Source organism: Pleurodeles waltl, chromosome 2_2 (genome assembly GCF_031143425.1).
Source record: "Pleurodeles waltl isolate 20211129_DDA chromosome 2_2, aPleWal1.hap1.20221129, whole genome shotgun sequence".
NCBI classification, from domain to species: domain Eukaryota; kingdom Metazoa; phylum Chordata; class Amphibia; order Caudata; family Salamandridae; genus Pleurodeles; species Pleurodeles waltl.
In genome coordinates this window covers 296,450,931-296,464,425 of record NC_090439.1, presented here as the reverse complement: position 1 = coordinate 296,464,425, position 13,495 = coordinate 296,450,931, and the positions used below count along the sequence as shown (strand labels likewise).

The 13,495-nt window shown below is 52.0% G+C and overlaps 1 protein-coding gene across 5 annotated transcripts in view; it reads left to right on the top strand.

The window, feature by feature from the left end:
- Window positions 1-359: 359 nt before the first annotated feature.
- LOC138282337 (uncharacterized) overlaps window positions 360-13,495 on the top strand; it is a 63,212-nt gene continuing 50,076 nt past the window's right edge. For 2 of the 5 annotated variants that reach the window (XM_069219739.1, XM_069219738.1), the window contains exon 1: window positions 360-498. In XM_069219739.1, coding sequence (XP_069075840.1) covers window positions 394-498 — 105 coding nt within the window. In that variant the 5' untranslated portion in view covers window positions 360-393. The remainder of the gene's footprint in view (window positions 499-13,495) is intronic. The other 3 variants (XR_011200927.1, XR_011200929.1, XR_011200928.1) reach the window with 3 other exon arrangements.

Genomic DNA, 13,495 nt, shown 5'->3' with positions numbered 1-13,495 from the left:
CACATTCATGAGCACACTATCACCCCACAAGCCACAGTCTTTGATCGTGATGCTTTCATAGAAAATACTACAGTCTGGTTGACCAATGAACAATCGACATCCTAGCCGGGACAAAAACTGCATGATCTTTCAGCACGCGCACATAAAATATCACAAAGGTCTTCGCATTTGAATTCCACCGTAACTCGCATCAACGACTGCAGAAAATGGGATGCCGGTGTTCTATCTTTAGCCGCACCCCGTCCGAATCGGGTCGGCTGTGTTATGTGCGCATGCACTGTGCGCATGCGCACCGGCGAATTTGTCAATTTCGCCGTCTGGGACTGCTCCCCTCCACGGGCACTTCTGGAGCGCATGCGCGCTTTGAATTTTTAGTGTGAATTTTAATTGAGGATGACGCGCATGCGCGTTTTTCATTTTAACGGTCGGCATTGCCAGGGGCACAACGGATTGCGGTTGGAGCAACAGTACCGCGTTCGGCGCTACCCCTTCTCTAAGGTCAGTACTCGTGCCGATTATATATTCTATATATATAATCTCGGCTTTCCTCTTTTACTACATAATCTCGGCTTTCCTCTTTTACTGAGTTTCTTTTGTGTCACTGCCCTTCTACTAGTTACCTGTTCCCGAGCTGCGTCAGGGCACCTCATTGGGCCGTTAGAAGCAGCTCGGGACGCTGCAGGCATTTTGTGAGCACTAAATAAATGGCAGAGATACTGTAATGGTGTTCCAAGGTGAGCTGTGGAGTGTGTGGTTTTATTAGACTGTTATAAATAATGTTAGTTCTAGGTATAAACTATATATTAATCAAATCTGTATTTGAAAAACAATTTTTTTAAACTTTAACTGGGATGTATTTGCACACTTTGTAGCAGCCTATATTATGATGTAATTGTATTTATATAACGTTTACTACCCCCAATGAGGCATCAGTTGCATGTTTAAAACAAGGACTTCCACATTCACAGTTCTTTCAGGGACATCCTACCTCATAGTACTAACAGGCATTGGCAAAGCCAATAGGTCTTGTCTACGCAAGTTATTGGCTTTGCCAATGTGTTTTGACCAGAGTGGCTGCTGTTTAGCATGGCTATAAGTTAGTGGAATAGTGGCGTGAAGTTCATTTAGAGTACAGTGAGGTACTGTGCAGTTGTTTAGAGTGCATTTGCGTAGAGTGCAGTGGCATGGGACAAAGTAGAGTGGCATACAATAGAGTGGCAGAGTGCAGTAATGTAGAGTGGTGCAGTGGCATAGAGTGCAGAGTAGACTTGTGTGGCAGAGAGTGCAGTGGCGTAGTGTTGAGTGGTGCAGTGCAGAGTTGATTATAGTGCTGTAGAGTGCAGTTGCGTAGAGTGGATTGATGTAGAGTGGCATAGAGTGCAGTAGCGTAGAATGCAGTAGTACAGAGTAAATTGCTGTACAGTGGCGGAGAGTGCAATGTTGCAGAGTAGAAGGTAGTGGTGTACAGTGTAGTTTAGAGTGCAGTGGCATGTGGTAGAGTAGCATAGAGTGGCATACAATAGAGTGGCAGAGAGTGCAGTAATGCAGAGTGGTGCAGTGTCATAGAGTGCAGAGTAGACTTGTTGCAGAGTGCAGTGGCGTAGAGTGGTGCAGTGCAGAGTATAGTGCCTAGAGTGCAGTGGCATAGGGTGCAGTAGTAAAGAATAGTGTGGTGTAGACCTCTGACCTGCTTTAGGTCTCGAGCTCGCCCCCCACGTCCGCAGCACCACCCTGCTGTCTCGTGCCCCTGACCCCCGCTGCTGCTAGCGTGTTCGAGGCCCTCCTCCATCCGCAGGCATCCTCCTGCGCCTCATCCCTGGTGTCTAGTGGGCTCTGTTTAAGCTTCACTTGACCCGTGTGCCGCTTTTCGCCGTCCTGTAAGTGTTTTTTCCTTTTTTTCAGCGCCTTGCCTCCTTGCGCTTCTGCCCCGATGTGCCCCTTCTGATTGCTGTACCCTGATTGTAATTTTTGCCAGAATTGTATTTTGTGACTGTTTTTGAACTTTTCCTTACTGTTTGTGCCTTGCTTTTTTCCCTGTTTTTTTTGCCCCTTGGGCGCTCCCCCTTGCTGATCTACCCTTGCCGCTGCCTCCTTGCGGCCCCGCCCCCATTCGCTGCTCCTCCCTCCCCCTCCCTTCTTAATCGCTGGCGCTGCGCGTCGCGAGTGAGCCACCTCTGACCTGCTTTAGGTCTAGAGTTCGCCCCCCACGTCTGCAGCACCACCCTGCTGTCTCGTGCCCCTGACCCTTGCCCACGATGCTGCTAGCGTGTTCGATGCCCTCCTCCACCCGCAGGCATCCTCCTGCGCCTCATCCCATGTGTCTAGTGGGCTCTGTTTAGGCTTCACTTGACCCGTGTGCCGCTTTTCGCCGTCCTGTAAGTGTTTTTTCCCTTTTTTTCAGCACCTTGCCTCCTTGCGCTTCTGCCCCCGTTGTGCCCCTTCTGATTGCTGTACCCCGATTGTAATTTGTGCCAGAATTGTAGTTTGTGACTGTGTTTGAACTTTTCCTAACTGTTTGTGCCTTTCTTTTATCCCTGTTTTTTTCGCCCCTTGGGTGCTCCCCCTTGCCGATCTACCCTTGCCGCTGCCTCCTTGCGGCCCCGCCCCCATTCGCTGCTCCTCCCCCCCCTCCCTTCTTAATGGCTGGCACTGCACGTCGCGAGTGAGCCACCTCTGACCTGCTTTAGGTCTAGAGCTCGCCCCCCACGTCCGCAGCACCACCCTGCTGTCTCGTGCCCCTGACCCCCACCCACGCTGCTGCTAGCGTGTTCGAGGCCCTCCTCCACCCGCAGGAGTCCTCCTGCGCCTCATCCCTGGTGTCTAGTGGGCTCTGTTTAAGCTTCACTTGACCCATGTGCCGCTTTTCGCCGTCCTGTAAGTGTTTTTTTTTTTTTTTTTTTTTTCAGCGCCTTGCCTCCTTGCGCTTCTGCCCCCGTTGTGCCCCTTCTGATTGCTGTACCCCGATTGTAATTTGTGCCAGGATTGTATTTTGTGACTGTTTTTGAACTTATCCTTACTGTTTGTGCCTTGCTTTTTCCCCTGTTTTTTTTTGCCCCTTGGGCGCTCCCCCTTGCCGATCTACCCTTGCCGCTGCCTCCCTGCGGCCCGCACCCCTCACGCCCCCATTAGCCGCTCCCTCCCAGCTGCTCCTCCCTCCCCCCTCCCTTCTTAATAGCTGGCGCTGCGCGTCCGCGCCCAGCGCCACCCCCCCTGGTCCTCACGCCCCCGCATCCCCAGCCTTCGCTACTCAGCCAGCGAACTCCTCGCCCTCAACCCTGGCCCATCCACAGCCTGCTTCCAGGCCACCCCGAAGCACACCAAAGGACCCTTCTCCTGCCGCACCTGCAAGTTCACCTGCAACAGAACAACGAAGCCTACAACAACCAACACCAACCACCTGAACTGCATCCTCCTCAACACACGCTCCGCACGAAAGCATGCCATCCAGCTCTGGGACCTGCTCGACGCCACCGCCCCAGACGTAGTCTTCCTAACCGAAACCTGGTTGAACGACTCCTCGGCCCCAGACATCGCCATCGCCATCCCTGACGGTTACAAGAGCACCAGAAGAGACCGCACCAACGGAATCGGTGGAGGGATAGCCATCGCCCACAAATCCACCCTCAAGATCCACACCCACACGGAAGACACCCTCAAGACAGCCAAACACCTTCATTTCCAGATCCACACGGACCCCAACACTACCCTCAGAGGAACCCTCATATACCGTCCTCCAGGACCAAGAGCCCCCTTCAGCGACACCATCTCCGACCTCGCAAGCACCCACGCCTCAACAGACTACATCCTCCTGGGAGACCTCAATTTCCACCTGGAGAACAACAATGACGCCAACACCGCATCTCTGACCACCAGCCTCTCCAAACTCAGACAACTGGTCAACACACCCACCCACATCGCCGGTCACACCCTTGACCCACTCTTCTCTGCAAGCAACCACATCTCTTTCAGCCACACCTCTGATCTCTACTGGACCGACCACCACTGCGTCCATTTCACCTTCAAGAAAAACACCGAACACCACCGCACCCCACTACCGCCTCACCGCCGCTGGCGAAAAGTCACCATAGAAGAACAACTAACCAGCACCCTCGCCAAAAACCCACCAACCGACCCGGACTCCGCCGCCATCAACCTCCAACAATGGATCCTCAACTGCGCCAACATCCTAGCACCACTCAAGAGGCCCACCGTCAACCAAGAAAAGAAAAAAACAGCCTGGTTCACAGACGAACTGATCACCTCCAAACGCAAATGCCAGAAACTCAAGAAAAAATGGATCCTCGAGCGCACACCTGACAACCTTGCAACCCTCAAGGAAGCCAACCGTGAACACCACCAACTGATCCGACTCGCCAAGCGCTCCCACTTCACAGAACGCCTTAACAACAACGCACACGACTGCAAGGAACTTTTCTGCATCGTGAAAGAGCTCTCCAACCCCAACGTCAACGACGTCCCACCATCCCAGAAACTCTGCGACAATCTCTCCACCTTCTTCTACCAGAAAATCGCAGCCATCCGCGACAGCTTCAACACCTCACCTCCCCCTGACCCCACCCCCAACAACTCCTCCCACGCCGACCGCCTCACCACCTGGACCCACGTAGACGTCGCTGAAACCCTTAAGACCATGAACTCCATTCACTCAGGATCTCCCTCTGACCCCTGCCCACATCACGTCTTCAACAAAGCCGACGTCACCATCGCCCCCCAACTCCGCAAGATCATCAACCTTTCCTTCAACACCGCTACCTTCCCGGACAGCTGGAAGCACGCAGAAATCCAACCCCTCCTCAAGAAACCTAAGGCTGACCTCCACGATCTCAAAAACTTCCACCCGATCTCCCTCCTCCCCTTCCCAGCGAAGGTCATCGAGAAAATCGTCAACGCCCAGCTCACCCACTACCTCGAAGACAACTCCATCATATACCCCTCCCAATCCGGCTTCAGACGCAACCACAGCACAGAGACTGCACTCCTCGCCGCCACAGATGACATCAGACAACAAATGGACAACGGCGAAACTTCAGCCCTCATCCTCCTAGACCTCTCCGCTGCCTTCGACACGGTATGCCACCGCACCCTACTAAATCGCCTCCACAAAGCCCTCAACTGGATCTCCTCGTTTCTCTCCGGCAGAACACAGAGAGTCTGACTCTCACCCTTCCGCTCGGAAGCCACCAACCTCATCTGCGGCGTCCCCCCAAGGCTCCTCGCTAAGCCCAACGCTGTTCAATGTCTACATGGCCCCCCTCGCACAACTGGCCTGTTAGCACAACCTCAGCATCCTCTCCTACGCTGACGACACCTAGCTCGTCCTCTCCCTGACCAAAGATCCTCACATCGCCAAAGCCAACCTCCACGAGGGACTGAAATCCATCGCCGAGTGGATGAGCAACAGCCGCCTGAAACTAAACTCCGACAAGACGGAAGTCCTCATCCTCGGTCGCTCTCCCTCGGCCTGGAACGACTCTTGGTGGCCCACCGCCCTGGGCCCCCCACCCACCCCAGCCAGCCACGCACGAAACCTCGACTCTGCTCTCACCATGTCCAAACAGGTCAACGCAGTCTCCTCCTCCTGTTTCAACACCCTCCGCATGCTCCGCAGAATCTTCAAGTGGATTCCAACAGAAACCAGAAAGACGGTGACCCAAGCCCTGGTCAGTAGCAGACTCGACTACGGCAACGCACTCTACACAGGCATCCCAACTAAAGACATCCAACGACTCCAACGCATCCAGAACGCATTCGCCCGCCTGATCCTCGACATACCCCGCCGATGTCACATCTCCCACCACCTGAAGGACCTCCACTGGCTCCCCGTGGACAAGAGGATCACCTTTAAACTCCTCACCCACGCACACAAGGCACTACACGACACTGGACCCACCTACCTGAACACCAGACTCAACTTCTACGTTCCCTCACGCCAACTCCGCTCTGCCAACCTTGCCCTCGCCATCGTCCCCCGAATCCAGCGCAAGACCTCTGGCGGCAGATCCTTCTCCTACCTCGCCGCCAAGACCTGGAACTCACTCCCGACCTCACTACGCCAGACCCAGGACCTCCTCACCTTCAGCAGACTCCTCAAGACATGGCTCTTCGAACGATAGCAGCTGCCCCCTCCCCAGCGCCTCGAAACCCTAACGGGTACATAGCGCACTTTATAAATCTAATGATTGATTGATAGAGTGCAGTTTTGGAGTGTCAGTGGAGTGGCACAGAGAACAGTGGCATAGAGTACAGTGGTGCAGAGTAAAGGGCAGCGGCATACAGTGCAGTTGTTTAGAGTGCACTGGCGTAGAGTACAGTGGCATGGGACAGAGCAGTGTCATAGAATACAGTGGAATAGAGTGTATTGGTGCAGAATGTATTAGTACAGAGTAGAGTGGTGTAGAGTATGGTGGCGACCAGTGCAGTGTTTCTCAAGGATTCCAAAATTAAATGGCCATTTTTCAGAGGATCTATACGAACTTGTATTGTCTGACATCTGCCCCATTTCTGTTTCTTTCATGGAAAGAAGAGTGACCTTCATTTGTATTACAGACATTTGAGATAAGTAGGTGAGGTACTGGTTAGTTGAGGTACATCATCATACTTAGTATAACTCACATATAGTATAGCTCCCCTGTTAATATAGTTGATATACAGTTAGCAACTGAACTTAATTGTGTATGGGCAGTCAATTTCTTCTTTCAGTTAATTGGTTAGTCCAGTCTACTGGTATTTTGTACGAGCATCTATCCTATCTGCTCAGTTTATATTTTTTTCTGCAGGACATATTGTTACAGTGGTTCAAAAATGAGAATCAAATACAATATCTGTATGTATTTTGCGTTTTTGCTTATTGTCAAATGTCCTTCTCTTAAGGTTCACCCCCAAATGTTGGCCTTCCTTCTCTTTCTCAGACTTTTTCTTGTTGTCGGGCCTCTGAGCACTTTACCACTACTAACCAGTGCTGAAGTGCATGCGCTCTTGCCTTAAAATATGGTGATGTATGCTTAACACAGTTGGCATATTTCATTTACTTATGAGTCCCTAATAAATTGTACTTACCTATGCCCTGGATTTGTAAATTAAAGGCTACTAGTGCGCCCACAGTAATGATTGTGCATCCCAATTAAGTAGTACGTCAACATAACTTGCTTGTCATTCCAGAGTCTGTGTGTGCAGTTCTAAACTTCCATTTTGATCTGTCAAGTTAAATCTTTCCAGGTTCAAACCTTTATTTTTAAAACATATGTAACCCCTTTAGTGGGCCTGGGACAGATCAAAGGGCAGGGGCAAGTTGGACGTGTATTTTTAATTTTAACCTGTTGTGGTAATACAAAAACTATTACACTTGTCTTTCACCACCGCAAGGCCTAACTTTCACTTAAGCTAACATCAGGGTTACCTTGAAGCAGCCTGTCTAATTTCGAATTGAAAAAAACAAAATTTGGACTTTGATGTCTATGGACTCGCAATTCAAAATCACAACTTATGGTCAAGTCTAACATTAATTTGTGTGGCTGAAAATGTCACATTAATAAATTTGCCGTTTTATTTTCTTAAATATTTACTGCCTACTGGCATGTCTACATGTTTGGGTGGGTGACTCATCATCTCTTGTGCATTCCCTCCAGACAGGCACACGCCAAGGAAGCTCAGGTGTGACTGGATCATAAATATCCTGATGGCCCACCCTTGGCAGGATGAAATGGTGCAGCTGGCACATCTAAATGGGCTGGCTATTCTTCCCACACATGGATGCATAATCCCCCTTAGTGAGTCTGCAACTAGTCACTGCACTTCCTGTCCTATTTGCACTTTTTTCAAAGCCTCTTTTTTAAGTCTCCCCCATTTCAGAGGCACCACTGGGCATAATAATTGGACCATTTTTTCCCTTTCACTTGCTGCTTTTCTGTCCTTTTCTCTTTTTCTCCCTCTTGTGTTTACCCTGCACTGCTGGTGTCCCAGCATCCCCACCCGCCCCATGCAAAGCGTTTCTCCCACCTCCTTATTGCTGGACCACCGCCTCCATACCTCTCTTCCTTAACGACGGCCGCCACGCTAGTGCGCCACAGGGAAGCCTGTTTGTGCATGGACGCCACCCAGCACCAGGGACCCTGGTTCTCACCCCTTCTGCTGGTTTAACGCAAGCACTCTACGTGCCCTCAACCCCATAAGATCATCAGCATGCCACCAAGCTGACCACATGTACAAACATGGATCATTTTCTTGCTGCGCCTGCTCCAGCATACTCCCAAGTACCACCCCATGATTCCTCACTGCTCCTTAACACATGCTCCCTCGTCAAGCATGCACTACAAGTCTGAGACCTCGACTCAACAGCTCTGGACGTCACCATCTCGCTATGAGTTGGATCACCCCTGCAGCTACCATGGACATTGCCACGGCCATTACGCACAACTACAAAATCATACACAAGGACAGAGCCAACCTTCCTGGCGGTGTCATTGCCATAATCTACTAGAACAACCTCCGCCTTTCATCATCTAGTCACATTCTGTCAACGCATGAGCATCTACATTTCCACATCCTGACCAACCGAAACACCTTCCTACGTGGCACCCTCATCTACAGGCCACCTGCACCTCAACCCCAGTCTTTACAAGACATTGTCAACCTCATTGCCTCTCCAAGCACTCACTTCCTCCTGTTACATCCCACTCTGTGATCTCGATTTACAGCTTGATACCCTCAATGACCCCCAATACATCAAACATCCTGTACGACCCCACAATTCTCGGCGTCAAACAACTAGTCATCGTCCCTACCCACAAACCCCTTCACATCCTCTACGCCATTCTCTCAGCAGGGGACAACCTCACCTTCATCCACACCTCCAAACACTGTTGGCTTGACCAAGTGCATCTACTTAACCTACTCAAACACTGCACGCCACCACATTCCCTAACCCCCAAACATTGGGGTATAGTCACAGAAGCACAGATCACCAAACGCTGTCAACCACTCCAATGAATCCGCAGGCAAACTAAAGCGCTGACTCTGAATGTGCAGCCAATGTAGCCCCCCTAAGGAAATTGGCATGGAATCTACATAGCAAAACTCCCAAGTGGTTTACGCAAGACCTACATCAATCCTAGCGCGCCTGCAGACGATTGTAATGCAAATGGAGCCTCTGCAAATCCACCAAACCGCACTGCCTACAAAAATACTGACACAATGTACCACCATAACATACGAGCCACCCAAAAAGCTGCATTTCAAGCATGCCTCAACACCAGCACTCGCAATATCAAAGAGCTCTTCATCCTTGTCAAAGAGTTCACGAACCGCAGGGCAGAAACCTCATCCATTCCTCCCTCCCAAGACCTCCGCAACGATCTTCCCCACCTTCTTTCACTGTAAGATCTGGGACATCTACAAAGGCTTCCGCATACAGAGCCCGCCTTCACCGCTCAGCACCATGGACCTTGCTCCCCCACCAGATATGAACTGCTGAACCACCATTACTGTAGAGCACCTACTTGGGAGCACCCTCCGATCCATGCCCTCATCACATCCTCAAGCTTGTCATTCCCATCATTTCACCAGAGCTTTGCTGAACCATCAACCTATCGTTTAAGACTGCCACATTCCCCTCAGACTGTAAACACGCAAAAATCCGCCCGCTTCTCAAGAAACCCAAAGCCGATCATAGGGAGCTGAAGAATTACTGACCCATGTCTCTGCTCACTTTCCCAGCCAAGGTAACGGAAAAAGCCATCCACTAGGAACTCATAGAGTTCCTCGAGAGACACCGTATCCTCAAACTTTCCCATTTCCGATCTGGAAGCAATCACAGCACCGAAACTGCACTTTTAGCCACCACCAACAACATACGCATCATACTGCACAGCGTAGGTACTGCCGCACTCAACCTTCTAGACCTCTCTACTGCATTTTAGACAGTCTCCCACTTCAGCCTCTGTGACAGGCTGCTCGACGCCGGCATCTGAGACAAAGCCCTGAGCTGGATCTGGTCCTTCCTCACCAGAAGAACACAGAGGGTCAGACTACCACCATTCACATCAGAACTTAGACACTTGCTGCAGAGTGGCCCAAGGATCCACACACTGGCAGAAGCTTTTTAACCTCTACATGGCTCGCTCACTAAGATCATCAAACACGACGTAAAGATAGTCTCCTACGACAATGACACCCAACTGATCCTCTCCATGTCGGACGACTCTGCTCAAGCCAAGATGCATTTTCCCAATGGGAGGAGAGCAGTCTGCCCTTGGATGGACGTCAGCTGCCTCAAGCTGAACTCAGACAAGAAATGCTTGTGATTGCCTACACCCCATTCTGCCTGGAACGACTCCTGGTGGCCCCCACACTCATGTTAATGCCCCCGCCCACATTAACCAATTGCGTAACCTGACCTTTACCCTTGGCTTCTCTATCAATAACACAAAAAATTAACGCTGTCTCCTCAACAAGCTTACACACCCTCTGTAGGAAAATGCCTCCTTTTTGCATTCCACAACCCCCTCCTACCCCAAACACTTTTTTCCTGCTATTGATGCTGACTCTACTGAGTACTGAAGTGTGTTGAGATCCTGCTAACCAGGCCCCACCACCAGTGTTCTTTCAGTTAAAATGTACCATTATTTCCACAATTGGGACACCCCTCGCACACGGATAAGTCCCTGGTACCGACCTCCAGGACCAAGAGCCCCCTTCAGTGACACCATTTCCGACCTCGCAAGCACCTACGCCCTCGCCTCGACGGACTACATCCTCCTGGGAGATCTCAACTTCCACCTGGAGAACAACAACGACGCCAACACCGCATCACTTACCACCAACCTCGGACTCAGACAACTGGTCAACACACCCACCCACATCGCCGGTCACACCCTAGACCCACTCTTCACTGCAAGCAACCACATCTCATTCAGCCACACCTCTGAACTCTACTGGAGCGACCACCACTGCGTCCACTTCACATTCAAGAAAAACACCGAACACCACCGCACCCCACTACCAGCACACCGCCGCTGGGGAAAAGTCACCGAAGACCAACTAACCAGCACCCTCGCCAAGAACCCACCGTCCGACCCGGACTCCGCCGCCATCAACCTCCAACAGTGGATCCTCAACTGCGCCAACACCCTCGCACCACTCAAGAGGCCCACCGTCAACCAAGAAAAGAAAAAAGCAGCCTGGTTCACAAACGAACTGATCACCTCCAAACGCACCTGCCAGAAACTCAAGAAAAAATGGCTTCTCGAGCGCACACCCGACAGCCTCGCAACCCACAAGGAAGCCACCCGCAAGCACCACCAACTTATCCGACTCGCCAAACGCTCCCACTTCACAGAACGCCTAAACAACAACGCACACGACAGCAAGGAACTCTTCTGCATCGTGAAGGAGCTCTCCAACGCCAGCGTCAACGACGTCCCACCATCCCAGAAACTCTGCGACGCACTCTCCACCTTTTTCTACCAGAAAATCGCCGCCATCCACGACAGTCTCAACACCACACCTCCGCCAGACCCCACCCCGACAACTCCTCCCACGCCGACCGCCTCACCACCTGGACCCCACGTAGATGACGCCGAAACCTGAAAGACCATGAACTCCATCCACTCAGGATCCCCCTCAGACCCCTGCCCACACCACGTCTACAACAAAGCCGACTCCACCATTGCCCCCCAACTTCGCAAGATCATCAACCTATCCTTCGACACCGCAACCTTTCCGGACAGCTGGAAGCACGCCGATATCCAAGCCCTCCTCAAGAAACCCAAGGCCGACCTTAACGACCTCAAAAACCTCCGCCCGATCTCCCTTCTCCCCTTCCCAGCGAAGGTCATCAAGAAGATCGTCCACGCATAGCTCACCCACTACCTCGAAGACAACTCCACCCTAGACCCCTCCCAATCCGGATTTAGACGCAATCACAGCACAGAGACTGCACTCCTCGCCGCCGCAGACAACATCAGACAGCAAATGGACAACAGCGAAACTTCAGCCCTCATCCTCCTAGACCTATCCGCCGCCTTCGATACAGTCTGCCTCCGCACCCTACTAACTCGTCTCCACGAAGCCGGAATCCAAGGCAAAGCCCTCAACTGGGTCTCTTCTTTTCTCTCCGGCAGAACCCAGAGAGTCCGACTCTCACCCTTCCGCTCCGAAGCCACCAACCTCATCTGCGGCGTCCCCCAAGGCTCTGCGCTAAGCCCAACGCTGTTCAACGTATACATGGCACCCCTCGCACAGCTGGCACGTCAGCATAACCTCAGCATCCTCTCCTACGCCAACACCCAGCTCATCCTCTCCCTTACTAAAGATCCACACACCGCCAAAGCCAACCTCCACGAGGTACTGAAATCCATCGCCGAATGGATGAGAAACAGCCGCCTGAAATTAAACTCCGATAAGACGGAAGTCCTCATCCTCGGTCGCTCTCCCTCGGCCTGGGACAACTCCTGGTGGCCCACCGCACTGGGTCCCCCACCTACTCCTGCCAACCACGCACGCAACCTAGGCTTCATCCTCGACTCCGCTCTCACCATGTCCAAACCGGTCAACGCAGTCTCCTCCTCCTGCTTCAACACCCTCTGCATGCTCTGCAGAATCTACAAGTGGATCCCGACGGAAACCAGAAAAACGGTGACCCAGGCCCTCGTCAGTAGCAGACTTGACTACGGCAACACACTCTACACAGGCATCCCAGCAAAAGACATCAAACGACTCCAACGAATCCAAAACGCATCCGCCCGCTTGATCCTCGACATACCCCGCCGATGCCACATCTCCCACCACCTGAAGGACCTCCACTGGCTCCCCGTGGACAAGAGGATCACCTTTAAACTCCTCACCCACGCGCACAAAGCACTACACAACGCCGGACCCGCCTACCTGAACAACAGACTCAACTTCTACGTCCCCTCCCGCCAACTCCGCTCTGCCAACCTCTCCCTTGCCATCGCTCCCCGAATTCAATGCAAGACCTCTGGCGGCAGATCCTTCTCCTACCTCGCCGCCAAGACCTGGAACTCACTCCCGACCTCCCTGCGCCAGACCCAGGACCTCCTCACCTTCAGGAGACTCCTCAAGACATGGCTCTTCGACCGATAGCAGCTGTAGCCCCCCCTAGGCGCCTTGAAACCCTAACGGGTACATAGCGCGCTTTATAAATTTAATGATTGATTAATGATTGATTGGCAAAAGGTACCAGTGGTACCAAGGGCCCTGTGACCAGGGAAGGTCCCTAAGGGCTGCAGCATGTGTTGTGCCAACCTAAGGGATCCCTCACCTAACACAGGCACACTGCCATTGCAGTTGGTGTGTGTTGGTGGGGATAAAAAGGCAAAGTTGACATGGCATCCCCTTCAGGATGGCATGCACACCAAATACTGCCTTGGCATACGTAAGTCACCCCTCTAGCAGGCCTTAATGCACCCTGCCTTAGGGCTTTATTCCACTGGTGAGGGCATAGCTGCATGAGCAATAT